This window comes from Gopherus flavomarginatus, chromosome 3 (genome assembly GCF_025201925.1).
Source record: "Gopherus flavomarginatus isolate rGopFla2 chromosome 3, rGopFla2.mat.asm, whole genome shotgun sequence".
NCBI lineage: Eukaryota > Metazoa > Chordata > Testudines > Testudinidae > Gopherus > Gopherus flavomarginatus.
The window spans coordinates 125,409,011-125,429,025 of NC_066619.1; the positions used below are offsets into that span (position 1 = coordinate 125,409,011).

Here is a 20,015-nt window from a genome sequence, read left to right on the forward strand (position 1 = left end):
TGCAAGTGGCTGCAATGTGCTTTTCAAATGGGGGTGGGGTGGGGTGGAGTGGGACAGGGAGTGTGTTGCGTGTATGTGGGGGGAGAGAGTGGGTTTCTGGGGGGTTGAGAGCATGTCAGCATGCTGTCTTGTAAGTTCAGACAGCAGCAGGGTCCCCCCCCCCACCTCTCTCTCTCACACACAGCATTCCACAGTAATGGTTGCTTTGTCTCAGAGCAGATAAGCAGCCAGCTGTCAGAAACAGAGCTTTCAAAGGGCCTATCCGCATTCCTACAGCGATTACAAAACAATGACAAGAGTGGCCACTTGATTTAAGGGGATTATGGGATGCTTCCGGAGGCTGATCAGAGGGCAGTAATGCAACACCTCATTCACACTGACGCGGGCATTTCAGCCAATGCACCCCAAGTGTTAATCTCCTTGCCGAGGTGGAGTACCAGGAGCACTCTAGCCCTGGAGTCAGAGCGCTCTACGTGCCTTGCCAGCATGGACGGGTAGTGAGCTAGAGCACCCGGGGCTGCTTTAATGCGCTCTAACTCGCAAATGTCAAGTGCCAAGCCCTTAGATCAACACCAACCCCACCCCATAGTGTAAACCAGTCCTGAGTCATAGTGATGCTGGGAAAGCAGCCTGATTCACCATAACCTCCTGGCAATTTTGCACCATCTAGCTTTGGGGTGGTTGAAATTCCAATCCAGCTTCAATCCTGAAGAGCTCATTTATCAAACGCAATCACAGAAAGCCACAGAATAATCGCAGAGTAAGGTCCTGATGTGTGATTGTGTCAGTGCGTTACGTTGCACCAGTAACAATGTGAGTCATGGAACTACACCTTCACACTGCAAAGATGACAATGCACTCTGAAGTTATTGGCTCTCAGTTATTTGGTGTCTGTGTAGTTAGAATTGTAATGGATTAAACAGTGATGCTGCACCTTGGAAATAAGTGAGACGTGCAGGGTGTGTCGAAGTGTCTGTGCAAAGTGCGTGTGCTTTTTAAATGCAAAGCCCTGTGACGTTTTTGATATAAACTGGGACCATATAGAACATGGTTTGCAACCAAGGTCCTGTAGTGGCACCAAATCTTATGTAAAGAGGGTCATATAAGGTGTCTAAGACCAGGTTATGGGTTGGTGGTTATGATTATGCTGTCTGTATGTCTGTATCATTTTGTAGTTGAAGTTATGAGTATTGGCTCTGTACTGTCTGTATTTCAAATTTGTGCTGTAGTTCTGGGAAACATCCCAGACAAGTTGGTGTTAGCTCTGCCTAGCCTGCTTGATGGCCCATTAAGGACCATCAGCTACACAATTGACCCATTGAGAGGAGGCAGATATGCCTTGTAACTCAGCAAAGTATGCAGGGACTTGCCCATGTGACTCCAGACTCCATTTTGCTGTAATTTTCCACAGTAAGAACAAAGAAGTGTTCTTACACCTGGAAGAGCCTATATAAGGCTGATGCCTCATCGCCATCTTGTCTTCAATCCTGCTTCTTACCTCTGGAGGGACTTTGCTACAAGCTGAAGCTCTACACAAGGGACTGATGACCCATCCCAGCAGGAGATGTACTCCAGAGACTTGATTTAAACCTGTAGTTTACTCCATCACTGCTACAAGCCTGAACTAAGAACTTTGCCATTATTGTATGTAATTGATTCCATTTAACCAATTCTAGCTCTCATCTCTACCTTTTTCCCTTTATGAATAAACCTTTAGATTTTATGTTCTAAAGGATTGGCAACAGCGTGATTTGTGGGTAAGATCTGATGTGTATATTGACCTGGGTCTGGGGCTTGGTCCTTTGGGATCGAGAGAACCTTTTTCTTTTACTGAGGTGTTGGTTTTCATAACCATTCATCCCCAGGACAAGTGGGACTGGTGGTGATACTGGGAGACTGGAGTGTCTAAGGAAATTGCTTGAGTGACTTGTGGTTAGCCAGTGGGGTGTAACCCAAGTCCTCTTTGTCTGGCTGGTTTTGTTTGCCTTAGAGCTGGAGAAAACCCAGCCTAGGGCTGTAACTGCCCTGTTTAAGCAATTGGTCCTGAATTGATACTCTCAGTTGGGTCCCACCAGAACTGCATTGTCACAGGCCCTGACAGCCAAACAGGGGAAATGAATGAATATTATGCATGCCCTCCTGCAAAAAATTACACTAAGGGGGAAAGGATCATTGCGTACATGAATAAAGAGGAATCTGGGTTAGAGAGTAAACACAAGTGAGGACTAAAACCATGTGCAGAATGAAGAGTATAAATGCTTTACTGGATGAACACAAGTGTGGTATGGAAGGACTTGACCCCAGAGGTTAAATAAATATATTTTAAAGTAGGGGTAACAGGTAAAAGAGCTAGTGTAAAACATGAAACCCATTCCATGACTTGGTGCTTGGTGGTCCAGGGAGGTTGCTATCATTTTAAGGTCGTGACCTAGTTAAGTTAACAGAACTATGCCTGTTTACACCATCTGAGGATCTGGGCTGATGGCTGCAAAAGATACAACCAAACCTAAATTCCCCCTTGCTAGACAGGAGAAATATTAGAGGGAATCTGAATAATGCTAGAGCAAATGATCAAGAAACTGGAACAATGAGTGGGGGGCATTAAAGGCCGGAGAAGGCTAAATCTCCCCCTAATCCAGGCCATGTCCCCACCCACACTCCATCCAGAAGCCCCACCCTTGCTCCCCCTCTCCCTTAAAGCTGGCAGGGGCTCAGCTCCAGCCGGCAGCCTGGAGCTTGGGGCTCAGTCTGATGGCCAGGGGCTGGGTTGGGCCAGTGGCAGCCTGGGGCGGATGGCTGGGACTGGCCAGCCAGGTCTTCTCCAGCGGGGGGGAGGGGGCTCTGGCCACCGGCAGGCAGGGGAGCAGAGCCTCAGGTGGAAGGAGTGGGTCCAGGGGGGCTAGATTCCCTGAACGGGGGAGGAGAGGGGAGGGTTCATCTGCCACCCCTGACTGGAATATATGAAGACTGACGACTGGCATTGAGGAAGTGGAAAAAAGCAGAAGCCTTTAGCACGTTTAATTAAAGCTTCTCTAGAAATGGAAAAGGAGAGAACTATCAACTGGGGAGAAAATAATGGAACTCTTCCATTGAGGAACAGAGAGGAAATCTAGGTCACTGGAGACTGGTAGCTGCACACTACATTCTGCCAATGGAAGAGATAGCTGAAGTAGTTGGGTCTTCACTAGACCTGAGCAAATACTTGATTGCTTGGTTCAGTAGCCAGACTGAAAAATGTCACCCCTCCCAGCCCCTAGTGTGGTTTGTTTCAAAGCAAAACTGAACTTCTCTTGCTGAAACAAAAAACAAAAACCAAAAAGGTTATTCAAGTCAAATGAAATGTTTTGACCGTCATTTTGAAATGAAATGTTGATTCGAAATGCAATGTCAGAATGGACCGACATTTCAAAAGATAGGGGTTTTCCAAGTTATTTTGGCTGAACATGTTCCTGAATTCACAAATAGTTTTGAGGCCCTGAAAAATGCATTATTTAGCAAACTTACTATTTACTGAAATGTTTTTGCCCAGTTCTGTTCATCTCTCATGTGCGATGGGGCCCAGGTGGGTTAGTAGCTTGTGGCACAGTCTTGTAAAATACCAGTGGAGTACCACAAGGACTAGCACCGAGACAACTGTGCTGGCTTCAAATATCCATGCTGGCAAGAAGGGTCATGCAACAAGGTGACAGAATTAGCAGATAGCGCTCTGCCTGGAAACTGCATGGAGTCTCAAGCAGAGACTCTGGTGTTTAGGAGCACGGAAAGATGGTGACACCTCAGACCCTGCCTCTCCTCCTTCCACACATGCCTGATTTGACTGACCTTGATTAAACCCTGTTGTGCTGCACAGATGCACCCAGCTTTGTACTGCTTGTGTACATCGGAGTCTCCTATTAATCTCCATTGCGAAGACCTAACAGATGGAGAGTGGCTAGTCGGAGAAATCAGAGTGCTGCACCAATTGACGGCCTAGGGCCACCTCCCATATGCCAAGGAAAGTGTCCTGCTGGCCCCTGGTGACTGTGAAGTTCAGGGGGTGTGGTAGGAGACAGTCACCACTGCAGCCTGACGTACAAAAATGTGTTACATCACCTCTTTTGCTTGAAGGCCTTTTATTTAGGTCCTGCCCAGTTCCCACAGTTTGAGAAGTTGGAGGATCCCAGGCCATGGCGATATTTATTTATTTAATTATATCCGGCGTACCTAAGACACCAGCCATCTATAAAGAACACTAGAAATATCACACACACAGTTCAATCTGACAACACAGGACTTTTCTCAAGCCCTGAAAATAAGTGTCACCATCAGTTCAACCCCAATCACACACCTCCTCCTAGAGAAACAGACAGTGTTTTGCATCAGACACCTGGAGAAATAGTTGTTTTTGCATTGTCATGAAGGTCACAGAGTAGGTCAGAAAACAGGCAGGAGTGCATATTCATTACCCATTGTTGGAATGACTAACTTACTATGAGTTTGTACGGTCCAGGGGGCTGCTGAACAGGACAAGATGCACATTTCTGGGGAGCCAGGCTGGGACTGAGGGATATGCAGGTGTTGCCCCGTACATAGTTCATGGATGGCTGGGCATAGCGTTCATATATTCAGCTAGGGACTGCATGTAAGCAGAATCTGGAGGGGTTTGCTGTTCACCAGCAAAGCTGCATGAAAGACATCCCCAGGCTGGTGGCTTAACGGGACACTGCTGTTCAACAGTCCAGATTGTACCCTGGGAAATGTCACAGTAGGTTGATACTATCGCCTAGAATTGTTTGCAGCACTGCATTCAGGGCTGGCTGTGACACACCGTTAAATCTGCTCCTTGAGAGAGGCACTGCTCAATAAGGTGCCAAAAGACTCCATTCTGTATCCACTGACGTTTCTGAGTGGTTCAGGTGTAGTTCCCAGTATACTGCATTGAAGTAATTCAGTCTAGACATGAGAAAGGTTTAGATAAGCAAAGCAAGGTTCACATCCACCAGGAATGGCCAAGCACAGAATGATAAAAGCACTGTTGCTATCGGGACATCTGGAAGCAGCTGAGGAAGCAACAAGACCCCTCAAGGTGTGTAACACAAATTGAGCAGCCTCCCTTGGAGAAAGGAAGCCTGTATTGCAAATGTCATCTCCATTGTCTGCTCAAAACAATGGCTCTTTCTGGCATGAAAATAGGGGTTAGAAATGGAAGTGCCAGCTCATCCGTAATTACGTAGTTGCTGCTGAGATGGGATAGTACTGATGGTGCTAAACACTTTCCGGATGTATGTTTAACAGATGTGCAGAGAGGCTAGGGAGAGTCAGAATTATTTGAAATAATCTGTTTCAGGCAAGGATCAGATAGGAAATATCGTTATCCAAGAATTTTAATGTTGCCTTTAAAGAAGGTGTTTGAATGTGAACTGGAAATATCTTTTGGGTTTGTGTGTCTTTTTCTCCTTCTTTTCTGTTCTGAACTGCTGACATTCTGTGTTGCAAGGGATCATGGGACATGCCACGTTGCTTTATTTTGATTGAAAATATTTAGAGGTTCATCCTCAAGGCCCAAATAACCTTTGGGTTTTAGTGTAGCTTGTAGTATGGGATTATTTCTGCATTAAGCTGCTCGTTCCAGAAAAGATCTCAGTCCATCTCTCTTAGATGGTTTTGCACTTGCACCCGTCAGCACAGTATCAGCATCCCTCACACCTTAATTATGTTGACAAAGTGGAATTCCTGGAGCCTTCTGCCTGTCTGCCTTTGTTTATGTGGGCATTGTTTGGGGTTGTGCTGCATTGTGAATGTCATTCTGGTTATGGTGTGAAGGCTTTATCAAAGGGGAAGGCCTGGCAGCTTTTCCTGAAGATGGCCAGACTGCATTGAGCGAATCTCTTTTGAAGTTGGTGTCACAGCTAGATCCTCTCAGCTGTGAACCCCCTATCTCTGGCTCTCATGTGCTTCATTCTGGATTCTCTGAGCCACATTTTCTCAGAGGAGCAGCGCTGTCTTGGCATTTCGTAGATGGAAATGCAGCCTCGATAATGAAGCTGGGACCTGGTCCACTAATGAGTCCGACATTCAGGACATGCTGGTAGTGGAAACGACGTGGGGCCACTTTAGGGCTCATAATGACTTAGGCCATGCAGCAGGTGGACAGCTGCATTGCTTTAATCTGCTGGAGCCTTTGCATTGCTTTCATCTTCAGCATCAGCTACAGCAAATTACAGGCATCCAGCGTGGCCAGCGATGGATTGCCGTGGGCGAGTCTGTGTCTGGCAGGAAGAGGTGACGTTTCTGAGCGAGCTGGAGATGGAAGAACGCATTTTTAGTCATAGATTCTCTCAGATCACATGAGGTCAGTGATGAGTTAGATAGGACCCCAAGCCCTCACGCTATGTTGTTGACCACAGTCTGTCCATGTTCAGTGGGAGAGGGGAACCGCATCCTGGCTATTTGAAAGTGTTTCCCTCTTTCCAACTAGCACATCTGCAGTTATCCCCAGGCTGAGTTAAGCCAGATGCTCCTCCTCTGAGACCCGCTTCTTGGGGGCTTTATGACAATAAGGTGTGTGCTCCTGACAGGTTAATGTCCTATATGGTTACATTCTTCCAGCTGGCTTGTCTCCACAGTGACTCTCTGAAGTAATCCTAACTGAAGGATAAGTGAGAGAGTCGTGTTTGGCAAACTGTGACGGTACTGGGCCAAACAAAATTACCAAGTGTTTGGGATTCCAAACCAACTGAACCTGAAGGCTGCCCCAAGACACTCTGTCAGTAACGAAGCCTTTCAGCTCAGGTTTTGTCACTGCAGAAGTTTAAGTAACAAGAGGATAAAAGAGACAAAGAGAAAGCCTTCACGCATGAGAGCAATTCAAATGCTATTCAGTTTCAAAAGCAGCATTGCAGTTAACTGAATTAAGTTACTCCATGTTTGGCATTAGAACTGTAATTTCAGTACTGATTAGCATAGATCATTAGCATTTGCCTTTTTATTTATGTGTCTGATTATGTACAAATCTGTTTGTTTTTCCAGATTGTACATATTACGGGCTAACAATATCTTGAACTTTACAAAACTCTGAGGTTTCCCATGATTTTTTTTTAATGTTTCATGATAAAACCATCATCACTATATCAGGAGATTATAGCAGTTGTTGCTATTAACGTGAAAATCCCCTCATAGACTTAAAGGCCAGAAGAGACCATCATGATAATCTAGTCTGACCTCCTGCACATTGCAGGCCACAGGACCTCACCCACTCACTCCTGTAACAAACGCCTGACCTCTGGCTGAGTTACTGAAGCCCTCAAATCTTGATTTAAAGACTTCAAGTGACAGAGAATTCACCATTTACTCTAGTTAAAACAGGCAAGTGACCCCTGCCCCATGCTGCAGAGGAAGGTGAAACCAGCCCCAGGGTCTCTGCCAATCTGATCCTGAGGGAAATTCCTTCCTGACCCCAAATATGGCGATCAATTAGACCCTGAGCATGTGGGCGATACCCACCATCCAGACACTTGGCAATGAATTTTCTGTAGTAACTCAGAATCCTCCCAGTTTAATGCCCCATCTCCAACCTTTGGAGATATTTGCTAAAAGCATTCACAGATGGGCCATATGCTATTGTAGGTAACCTCATCGTACCCTCCCCTCATCACATTCAGTCTTGTAACTTTTTTGCCCCCAGGGCTCCCCTGGGAAGGCTGTTCCAGAATTTTACTCCTCTTCTGGTTAGAAATTTTCATATGATTTCAAGCCTGAACATGTTGATGGCCAGTTTACATCCATTTGATCTAGTGCCAACATTGGCCTTTAACGTAAATAACTCCTCAGCTTTCTTTTGGTTAGAGTAAACAAGCCAAGCTCCTTAAATCTCTTCTTGTAAGGCAGGTTCTCCATTCCTCTGATCATCCTTGTAGCCCTTCTCAGCAACCTGTTTCAGTCCAGTTTGAAATCATTTTTCTTAAATATGGGAGACCAGAACTGCACACAGTATGCCAGATGAGGTCTCACCTCTGCCATGTACAATAATACTAACACTTCCCTCTCTCTACTGGAAATACCTCGCCTGATGCATCCTAGGACTGCATTAGCCTTTTTCACGGCCACATCTCACTGGCAGCTCATAGTCTTCCTATGATCAACTAATACACTCAGGTCTTTCTCCTCCTCTGTTGCTTCCAACTGATATGTCCCCATCTTATAGCAAAAATTGTTGTTGTTCATCCCTGAGTGCATGACCTTGCAGTTTGCTCTGTTCAATTTCATCCCATTTCTATCACTCCATTTTACAAGATTTTCCAAATAGTCTTGTATAATATCCCACTTCGCCTCCATATTGGCAATACCTCCCAGCAGTGGGTCATTCACAGATTTTATTAGCACATGCCCACTTTTTGTGCCAAGGTCATGAATGAAAACATTAAATAAGACTGGTCCCAACACCGATCCCAGAGGAACTCCACTGGTAACCTTCTCGCCCAGCCTAACAGTTCACCTTTCAGTGTGACCCACTGTAGTCTCCCCTTTAACCAGTTCCTTATTCACCTTTTTGATTTTTATATTAATCCCCATCTTCTCCAATTTAACTAATAATTTCCCATGTGGAACTGTATCAAATCCCTTCCTGAAATCCAGGCAGATTAGATCTGCTGCTTTTTCTGTGTCTAGAAAACTGGTTATCTTCTCTCATGTTGGTCTGGAACTATCTACCTTTTGTAAAACCGTGTTGTATTTTATCCCAATCACAGTTTACCTCTATGTCTTTAATTAGCCTCGCTTTCAAAATTTGTTCTGACCTTGTGCACAATTGAGGTCAAATTAATGAGCCTGTAGTTTCCCAGATCACATTTTTTCCCTTCCTTAACTATAGGTACTGAACTATATTTGCAATTCTCCAGGCATAGGATACGACCCCTGAGTTCATGGAGTCATTAAAAACCCTTTCTATTGGGCTTGCCATTTCCCTAGTAAAACATCAGTCAAAAGCTTTGCCCAACAAACAGCTCTTGGATATGCCCAAAGACAGCACCATTTTTGAATGTTTTTCATTCTGTCTTTCAAAGAACTAAGTGTGCAAACAAGCTGTATTCAGTATTCTCCTCCCAGTCCCATGAAAAGCTTTTCTCTGCTATCAGCGGATGGCCTTATTCTGCCCTCAGGCAGGGCCAGCACTACCATTTAGGTGACTTAGGCAATGGCCTAGGGTGCCAGAATTTTGGGGGGGTGCTATTTTGCCGGGGGGCGGCACGCGGGTCTGGTGGACCTACCGCAGTCATGCCGGCGGATGGTCCGCTGCTGGAAAGGCTCCGGTGGAGCTGCCGCAGTCATTTCGGCGGATGGTGCGCTGGTCTAAAGGCTCCAGCGGACCTACCGCAGTCATGCCTGCGGTAGGTCCACCGGAGCCTTTAGACCAGCGGACCGCCCGCCGGCAACACTGTGGCAGCTCCACCAGAGCCTTTCCAGCAGCGGACCGTCCACCGGCATTACTGCGGTAGGTCCACCAGACCCGCGGGGGGCGGCGAAATGGCCGTCTGCCTAGGGCGTCAGAAACCCTGGCGCCGCTCCTGCCCTCAGGTGCATGTGCTGAACTGCCATTGGTGTTTAATGTTGTATAGGACTTTCCATGGTGCTCATTTCTATACCTGAGAATCTGGGGTACCTTGTGAATACCCCAAAACAGAGGGGAAATCTTCCTTCCTTTTTACAGGTGGAGCTGGAGGCAGAAAGATGCAGAGTATCTTTACACTGCAGTCAGACATGCCCCAGCTGTAGACATACCCCAGCTACCTTTGATCTGGCTCGCGCAAATAACAACAGCTGTGAAGCCGTGGCAGAAAGGGAGCCACTCGAGTGCATAGCCAGGGTCCTGTAAGGAGCCGAACACATCACCGGTCTTACACCAACATGCATACTTTAAATCCTGCCCAGTGTGGCAGTGTGCCCCAGGTGACCTCTTGAAGTCCCTTTCCGCTCTACATTTCTATGATACAGTGAGTCTGTGTCTGTCTTCTTTTGTTTGAATAAAGGCACAGGATACAACAGCATGTCCTAAATATATGTTCATTGCCATGTTTTTAGAATATTGGATCATAATTTGCACATGATTTAGTGGCTACTTTTTGGTTATTTTTTTTCTTGCTGTGACTTTACACCCTGCATTCTTCATAGAAATATGCTTATGATATGAATATGGCATAACTAAGATACGTTTGATACCAGGGACGGCTTTAGGCCGATTCCTCTGATTCCTGTGAATCAGATCCCGCGCCTCAGAGAGCCCCGCAGTGTCCGGAAGAGGGGCCCCACAAAGTAAGGTCATGGAAGACAAGTGCTACCGAGGAAGGACCCTCTGCCGAAGTGCCGGCGGAAACAGCAGCAACTGATTGAGCTGCCGCTGAATTGCCGCCGCTATCTTCGGCAGCAGCAAAATCGCTGCTGCTGTCTTTGGCAGCATTTCGGCGGCAGCTCTTTCAAATTGGGCCCCATACGTCCTAAAGCCAACCCAGTTTGATACAACATGGGTCATGCAAGATATCATTGGAAAGGTTATGATTTACTGAATGTGATTATCGAATTTGTATGCCTGTATCATTTCTGTATCTAAAGTTAGGAATATTGGCTATGTAACAATTACAACTGTGCGTGTACTTGGGAAACACTCACCAGGCAGCAGGCCATCAGCCTGGATGGGCTATTAGGAAGAAAGAGTTGAGCCCAGGCTGGAAAAGGGATCTGGTCTGTGAATATGGTGTCTGAAGATTTAAGCTCCAAGCAGGGTAGCTAACCTTCAAGAATTTTTACATCCTGCCCAAAAGCAACATTTAGGGTGAGAAATTACTTTTTGAAACCAGTCTCTTTAAGCTCAGTATGCATGTTTTATTTTATTTGCTTAATAATCTGCTTTGTTCTGTTTGCTATCCCTTAAAATCTGCCTTTTGTAGTTAATAAGCTTGGTTTTGTTTATTATAAAACCCAGCTTGTGCCATTTATAACTGCGGGCGGGGGAGACAAGAAGTTGTGCATATATTCCTGCACATGAGGGAGGGGACAAATTTATGAGCTTCGCTGGTATAGATTTCTCTACAGTGCAGGACAATCTTATTTGGGGTTTATATCCCAAAGGAGGTGTGTGCTGGGTGAATCCCCGAGCTGATTCTTCCCACACAGCTGATCTCAATGTCTCTCTGTCCATTTGCAGGTGGGTGTGTCCCTACCTGCACGTGTGCCAGAGAAGGCTTGAGGGCCTGGCACAGCTAAGACAGGGTGAGGAAATCCAGGCTAGTGGAATGGGCAGAACCAGTGAGACCCTAGCATATCAGGTGGCATCCTGGATGGGGGGGGGTCCAACCCGTCACAGGCATGTTTTTAGAATATTGGATCATAATTGCACATGATTTAGTGGCTACTTTTTGGTTATGTTTTTCTTGCCTACTTGAGGCATAAATAAGAACTCATTGATAAGGAAACAACTAAAGTGTTGCACTGAGAAGGATTTTAAAACCGTAACCTTTCCTGCCTTGATACTTGCATATTGAAAATCTTTTATAAACACTGGTGAACTAAAAGCAGGCATTAGGTGCAGTACATCAGCTGCACAACGAACTGCTGGCAATTCATCCTGAAAGCCCCAGTGTATCAGAAATCACTTATCATAATACTCCCGATTCAGTTCTGCAATCTGTCATAATGTGCAACTTTTCTCCCCAAAAGCTTCAATTTACATCCAAGGATAACAGTATCTTAAAGCAGATGTGTGCCATTAAGTTATTAGAGCATCAGAATGCTTGGAAGCAGAAGGGACTCAGCAGGTATTAATCTTTGAAGCCAAAGGGAATTACTCCATATTCTGTATAGGATGCTTTATCTTCTTACAGACTCAATTAAGTAGCATTACTCAGTAAATTCATTTGTCAATGGTAATTTTAAAGATGGAGTACCCTGTAACAGATGGTCTTTTTTCCTTTTCTTTTATTTTCCAAAGAGTGATGTGTCCTATGCCAGCTGCCAAAGGGAAAAAATAGTCTATGTTTATACCAGCTGAGTTCACACAGTATTCAATATTCTGCATGCGTCCGCGTACGGAATAGAGATCAAAAGTAGTATCAGGTGCCAGGCGTGATGGGTTCACACAATGGGATCCCATGATGTGAACTCTGGAGATCTGAGCTTTAATTTGGCAGGCAATACTAGAAATCATAACTGGAGTGACAAGGAGTTCTTGGATATTGACAGAGCTCAAAGATTTCCTCCTGGGCTAATTGTCTTCTGAGGAGGAGGAGTACTCCTGGTGGGGAATCCAGGGTGACTGTTTCTAAATTACCTTTCTTTGTAGAGGCAGTAAATGCTAGTGGAAAATTGGCTTAATTTGGCAAGGGTGCACTCTCTGAGGAAGACTGCTATTATTCATAAATGTTGCTATAGATACTGATAAAGCTGAAAGAAAAATGGGAAATATGGTGAAACTAAAACACCTGAACCTCACTAAGGCCTTGTGTTGTAAGTCCTTTCCTCTCTTCTCTCAACAGATGTAAATCATTGTTCTTTGTTCCATGACCATTCAAAAGAATTGTTAGATAGTTCTAATTAGAAATGTAGTCCTGAAATACTATTGTTTATATTGCACATTTGTTGCATTGCGATATTTTGTCAATGGCTTTTGTTTAAGATGCTGCTACCCGTGATAAGAGATTTGTCATGACTGTTTTAAAAAGCTAAATAAATAAGTTTGTAATGCTAATGGCTGTACAGCCCTTAGGTCATAATCCTGCATAGATTTGCATGCATATTTAATTTTACGCATGTGTAAGCCCATTGGTTTCAATGGGCCTACTCACTTGTGTAAAATTAAGCTTATGTCTTTGCAGGATCAAAGTACAGTGTTAGGTAACAGAGCTCTGAGAGCACTGACAGTGACCTCTTTCAGCATCAATGATACAATCCAACAACAACAATTCATGAAATAGCTTCTTTTTTCAAATGCCCCCTCTGGGAGCATCGTTCTGTGTGAGAGTGTCTATAGGCCTGTCTGAAATGTGGCACTGTATGATCACTGCTGTGCTCGGAAAACATGGGCCAAATTCTCCTGTGAGATGGCCATTACTTTGAACAGAAATATTTTGAAAACTGAAGTAAATTTGGATTATGTCGCATACAGAACCCTGTAATCCTAAATTTACCAAAATCTATTATATTCTCCTAGCCTGTTTTAAGCAAACAATCTGCAAACAAGATGGGTGAGAGAGTTCTCTCTCTCACCGGCAGAAGTTGGTCCCATAAAGGATATTCCCTCACCTACCTTGTCTCTCTAATATCCTGGGACTGACATGGCTACAACGGCACTGCATACAATCTGCAAACAAGTCGGTTGCTCCAATTAAAGGGGTAGAAAATGGGCTAATAACAGAAATCTGGAAGCAGCCTTAACTGTGCCATCTCCAGGATAACCTAACATCAGAAATGCATTCTTTCCATTTCCAAATTATGTGTAACTGAGTTCAGGGTATGGTATAGTTTGTCTCACAGTGTACCTTCTTCCTAGGAATACAGTAGCTGTTCAGTGGTCACAGCTAGGCACTTAAGGCTAAGTGTATGTCCCATTGACTTCCGCTCACACACACCTCACTGCAGGACTGTAAACTAGGGAAATACAACCTAGATGGAGCTACTATAAGGTGACTGCAAAACTGGTTAGAAAACCATTCCCAGAGAGCAGTTACCAATGGTTCACAGTTATGCTGGATGGGCATAACCAGTGGGGTCCCGCAGGGATCAGTTCTGGGTCCACTTCTGTTCAACATCTTCATCTGTGGTTTAGCTAATGGTATAGAGAGGACACTTATAAAGTTTGCAGATGATCCCAAGCTGGGAGGGGTTGCAAGTGCTTTGGAGGATAGGATTAAAATTCAAAATGATCTGGACAAACTGGAGAAATGGTCTGAAGTAAATAGGATGAAATTCAATAAGGGCAAATGCAAAGTGCTTCACTTAGGAATTCCTATGAGTCTATGATTAAGGTTCCATGTTTGTCAGAGGTCAAGGATCCCATGGCTTCTGCGGCGGCTGCTGTGTCTGCCACTGGGGCCGCCTGAGCAGCTCAGGCAGCCCCTGGGCCAGGTGCACCAGCTGCTGCTGGGGCAGTCTCAGGATCCCCTAGCCCCTAGTAGCAGAAGTTTGGGAGTGGGGGGTGGGAGCTCAGGGCTAGGGATTTGGGTGCCTGGTGGCGCTTATCTGGATGGTGGCTCCCCTCCCTGAGCTCCTAGCTCCATGTGCTGCCACTGCCAGCAGGCACCGCCCCCGTATCTCCCATTGGCCATGGTTCCCAGCCAATGCGAGCTGCAGAACTAGGGCTTGGGGCAGAGTGGAGGTAGCATGTATAGTTCAGGAACCGGGTAGGGAGCCTGTCCCAGCCCCACCAATCCTCCCCCCCCAGCACCCGTGATGTTCCCCCTGCCCCACCCGAGCACCTGTAGCGGGCCCCCTGCCAGCACCCGCAGCTCCACCTGCAGGCTGTGGCCCCCGGGCTACAACACTCCCCCCAGCACCTGCAGCATTCCCCGGTCAGTCCCCCAAGATCCCCCACAACAATACACAAGTTTTAGTCAGGGATATATAGCAAAAGTCATGAACATGTTACGGGCCGTGAATTTTGTTGATTGTCCGTGACCTGTCTGTAACTTTTACTAAAAATACCCGTGACTAAAACATAGCTGTATCTATGATTCTATGTAGCTAAAAGGAATGGGCTAAAATCCATCTCTGTTTCAGTTTATCTGGTGGCAGATAGAGTAAGACAACAGTGCATTGATTTCTATAAAGAAGCCAAGCTTCTCAAGTAGAAGAGCTAAAAACTTTTTAAAATAAAAGCTCAGAACCATTTCTGTGGCCTCTGGTTTAAAGATCCAAACCTTTGCTATTGAATCATCTCTGGCTGGATGGGGTAATCTGTATGTTTGTTACATTTAAAATTGGCACATAACATTGAGAACTATTAGTAGTCCCATGGAAAAGCACTAAAATTGAAGTGTTCTTGTTATTTCCAGCTCCTGTGATTGTTGTACCACCAAAAAAGATCCATAATCTAACTGGTGCCCAGGTGTACCTGTCCTGTGAAGTGAAGGCAGTTCCTACTCCCATCATCACATGGAGAAAGGTATGCCAAAAGCGGATTACATTTTAGCCAAGAGGTTACGCAGAGTCTGATGTGTGTAAGACAGAGAAACTGACATGGGGCCAAATCCGCTGTTAATGTAAACTGCCAGTGGAACCAGTTTTCACCGGGAGAGAATTTGGCCCATTTCTTTTGCTCTGTTGCCATACCTGATTTCAGATTATTATAGTCATAAATAAAATGGCATTACTAAAAAATGAGACTCGAGGGCAGTAATTCCTTCAGCTCGTTAGCATGCCCCATCTGCAAATAGGGGCTATGAACACCTGCGTCCCTGAGGGGCTTTGAGAGCTGAAGTGTTGGTCTCACCAGTTTTGAGCAGCACTGAGCTCAGGAGAGCATCTCTGACTTACAGCAGCCCAGGGCCTGGCCTCAGTACATCCCTGCGGGGGAGGAAGGGAATTAATAACCCAAACCCCACTCAGTGCTCAGGTTGAATATTGGACTGGCTTGGCTGGGGGTGATTCTGGGCTGAAGGCTGGTCTGACAGCGAGACTGATGATATCTGCATAAGGAGTCCTCAGAGCAGCACCAGGGGCAGAAAAGAAGAGCCTCAGCCTAGAGACTCTGGCTGTGGGACAGAAATCTCTCTCCCCCACCTTCAAGGAACCAGCTCTGAGGCTAAAAGGGGGGTGGTCAGAGAGCTAGGGCTTTGGGGATGGCCAGAGGAGTGGGATGCTACGCTCCTGGGAGCTAGGGACAGACCTTGAACAAAGGCAGCTAGGCACTTCTGCCAAAACATTCAAACTAGGGTGCCTATAGTTAGGCACCTAAACAGAAGGGGCATGGCGCACCCAGCAGTTCCTATCCCAAGGTCTATGTTGGGAGAATGGGGAAGCTACTCCTCATCCTGCACACCCACCAGTTACTGACAGATCCAGATGGAAGGGGGAAGAGGAGCCCCAGGCTGTGACACTGGCTGGATGTGTGCAAAGAGAAAAGTCAGAATCTGCCTGCAGCAAGCTGGGGCAAGCAGGGCTACAACCAGCAGCGTACCACCGTGTAAGAGGGTGGCACTGCCTCATGTTGGCTCCTGGCCCTTGACTAGGATCTGCCTCTCGCTGCTCCCAATAGCTGCAAGAGGCTCCGCTCCATACTCCTTCCCCTCAGTGAGAGCATCACTCTGAGATGCTCAGGGGAAGATAATGGCATGTGTTCTTCTGTTATAGGCATCTCTCTGTGGAGCACAGGTGCACATTGCAGAAGCTAGTTGTGACGGGTTGGATCACAGAAACCCCCTTGGGAACTGCCAACTGATGTGCTTAGACTACTTCTGCCCCTGCTTTCCCTGCCAGCTTGAGACTCCAGCGCCCTGTCTTGTTGAGCCAGACACTCTCGTCTGCTCCAGCACAGACCCAGGGTCTGAATTGCTTGCCCCAAAGCTGCAGACTTAGCTGAAAGCAGCTGACAGAAGTGTTCCTGTCTTTAACACTCAGATGCCCAACTCCCAATGGGGTCCAAACCCCAAATAAATCCGTTTTACCCTGTATAAAGCTTATACAGGGTAAACTCAAATTGTTTGCTCTCTATAACACTGATAGAGAGAGATGCACAGCTGTTTGCCGCCCTTCCACCCCCCAGGTATTAATACATACTCTGGGTTAATTAATAAGTAAAAAGTGATTTTATTAAATATAAAAACTAGGATTTAAGTGGTTCCAAGTAATAGCAGACAGAACAAAGTGAATTACCAAGTAAAATAAAATATGCAAATCTAACGCTAATACAGTAATAAAACTGAATACAGATAAAATTTCACCCTCAGAGATGTTTCAATAAGTTTCTTTCACAAACTGGCACCTTCCTAGTCTGGGCACAATCCTTTCCCCTGGTACAGTCCTTGTTCCAGCTCAAGTGGTAGTTAGGGGATTCCTCGTGATGGCTGCCCAACTTTATTCTGTTCCACTAACTTATATATCTTTTGCATAAGGTGGGAATCCTTTGTCCCTCTCTGGGTTCCCACCTCCTCCTTCTCAATGGAAAAGCACCGGGTTAAAGATGGATTCCAGTTCAGGTGACATGATCACATGTCACTGTAAGACTTCATTGCCCACTTGCCAGCACACACTTATACAGGAAGACTTACCACTAAAACAGCCATCTACAGACAATTGTCCTGGTTAATGGAAGCCATCAAGATTCCAAACCACCATTAATGGCCCACACTTTGCATAACTACAATAGGCCCTCAGAGTTATGTTTCATATTTCTAGTTTCAGATACAAGAGTGATAAATTTACACAAATAGGATGACCACACTCAATAGATTATAAGCTTTGTAATGATATCTTACAAGAGACCTTTTGCATGAAGCATATTCCAGTTACATTATATTCACACTCATTAGCATATTGTTATAAAATCATATAGAGTGCGTCACACTAGTAGAGGCAGCAACATGTTGAGCTCATACCTGCCAAATGCAGAGGCAACACACCAAAGAGCATGATGCTTTTAAAGTATTCCATACCTACGTTAACAGTATGCCAATGTCATAAAACCCCACAGGTCACAGAGTCACCCAAGGGAATTAAACTCCTGGAAGAATTGCCTGGAGACAGAGTAAACATGGCTGTCCAAGTTCGTGGTGGTCCTTCTAAACATGAGAGCACAGGGTGGGTTTTGGTAAGTCCAACAAAGCAAACTGTACTGAGGGCAGAGGTGGGGAAAGAGAGGGGCAGGCTGATTTTGGAAGTTTTTCCAGACAAGAAATACAGTACATTGCAAGCATGTGATGGTACAGTTCCTAGGGGAGACATTTTAAGAGACTGAGCAGAGTTTAAAGTAGAATGAAAGTTCCTACAATCTAGCAGACTGAATTTAAACCAGACATTTTAGTCCTTGTTTTGAAGGAGGAAATCTAAAGTCCTTCAGATTTTTCATTCTTATCAAGAGTTGATTTATGGCTTCCCTTTTGTGCTTACTGTTCACGTGTTGAGAGTGTGATGTTCTCCCCTTTCGTTTTGCCAGATTAACCCGTTGATGAAGGAAGATGAGGGCGTTTACCAATGTCATGCTACCAACATGGTTGGAGAAACACAGGCAGAAGGGAATATTAAAGTCACTGAGCAAAGTAAGAGGACTAACTTCCTAGAACCAGGTGACATGCTATAGCAGGGTAAGTTTAACATTACAAATCCACTTCAGTACCGCAGAAACCTGTTACCCTTTTTTACATTCACCTACTCTTGTTAGTCGAAAGATACAGATGTAGAAGCAGCATGGCCTAGGAACAGGGAATCTGGAGGAACCTGGAGATGGTTAAAGGTTGAAGCATTGGCTCAGTACTATCTTGAATAAGTCATTTTCTTCTGTCTACTTTACTAAACCCATGCTGACGTGTAGGAAGATAAAAGAAGGGCATTGCGATGTGCTAAATACCTTAGATTTCCAAAAGCAGATACTGCTGCACTGAACATTTCTGGGTAGATACGCTTATAAATATAATTGCTGTTTTTAATTCAGCATTTAATGACTGCAGTGTAAATACATATTGTACATGATCAGAATGCTTGACATCTTCAGACCAAAAACCATCATTTGGTACCATATTCTAAAGATGATGCTAATGTCAAATGCCAAGGAGACAGAGCAGACTTCCCTCATCTATGACCAGTTCTTCTCAGTCATCTCCTCTCCTCTGTAATATCTTCTCATGTAAATAGATGCAATTCACCTCAGGGCAGAAGGCCAGCACAATACCTGTGCTACGCCTTCATCCAACTTAAGTCCTCCAGATGGGATGTAAGCGGTGCATATGCTTTGTGCTGACTCTTTTGCACCCTCAGGGTGAATCTCACCCAGAGAAAGGAGTGCAGACCCCAAGCAGATAAACAAGCGTGTGGCCGTGATTTAAATAAAACCACCAAAAACGTCCTTCCGCTGATAGCTTCATCATCCCCAGAAGTGTTAGTATAAAGGCCTGATTCCCCACTGCATTACTCCAATTCTACACTGGTGCGACTCCATGGATTTCAGTGAACATTTGAATAACTGGAGTAACATAGTGGAGGTGAATTGTGCCCAGTACGTGATTCTAGCAAGGCGAGGCTGCGAAGCAAAAAGGGTGAATAGTGATCAGTGTCTTCTTGTGCAGCTCTGTGCAGGAAAATTAATGCTTATTTCTGGGAGAGATACCCTATGTTTTAGCTGAAAGAGTGTTTTTATGAAAAAAGATACATCCAGTTTAGCAAATACATTATTCAAAGGTATATATTTTGTGCTAGTTGCAGCCATGACCATGTCTCCATCACAGTTCAGTTTTCTATACAAGTTATTACAAATCCCTGGATAATCCCTCAAACTGTGCTTTTTTTTTCCCTTCTAGGGAGAAGTGATTCAATCTTCACTCCAGGGAAACAAAGATTGTCGAGCACAGGCTAAAAACAAGTCAATTAGTGGCTTCCTTGGCTATCTTACATTATAGAATTAGGAAACTGCATTAATATTCTTGTTACGTGGTTAATGACATGTTTTTTGTACTTTTCCTATTTAGATCAATTAAATTATTAAAAATCTGTAGTTTATAACAGGAAAAATGAGCAATAAAATGCTTTTCTTTTAAACCATTTTAAAGATACATACTGTCTTGGCGTTGCTTTTTATTGGCACTCTCAACTGTAACAGTAAGGGGCGGCAATTATGGTAGGGACCATTTAGTGTCATTTCTGCATGTCAGTCTTGGCCCGAAAGACAAATCACAGCAATATAACAATGGTCTTTATTTTTAAAGCAAGCCACTTCTTATGAAAAAGAAAGCTGAACATTTAATGGAGCTTTGGCAATTGTTGCTTTTGGGTGCATTCAGTCACTAGAACTAGGACACCGTGTTTTGAAGAGATTTATAGTCAGAAATGGATAGCTTCCAATG

General features: G+C 44.9%; 1 protein-coding gene across 1 annotated transcript in view; it reads left to right on the forward strand.

The window, feature by feature from the left end:
• IGFBPL1 (insulin like growth factor binding protein like 1) overlaps positions 1-19,724 on the forward strand; it is a 35,315-nt gene extending 15,591 nt beyond the window's left edge. The window contains exons 2-5 of the mRNA XM_050945461.1: positions 15,018-15,127; positions 17,654-17,770; positions 18,116-18,263; positions 19,473-19,724. Coding sequence (XP_050801418.1) covers positions 15,018-15,127; positions 17,654-17,770; positions 18,116-18,259 — 371 coding nt within the window. The 3' untranslated portion in view covers positions 18,260-18,263; positions 19,473-19,724. The remainder of the gene's footprint in view (positions 1-15,017; positions 15,128-17,653; positions 17,771-18,115; positions 18,264-19,472) is intronic.
• The last annotated feature ends 291 nt before the right edge of the window (positions 19,725-20,015 follow it).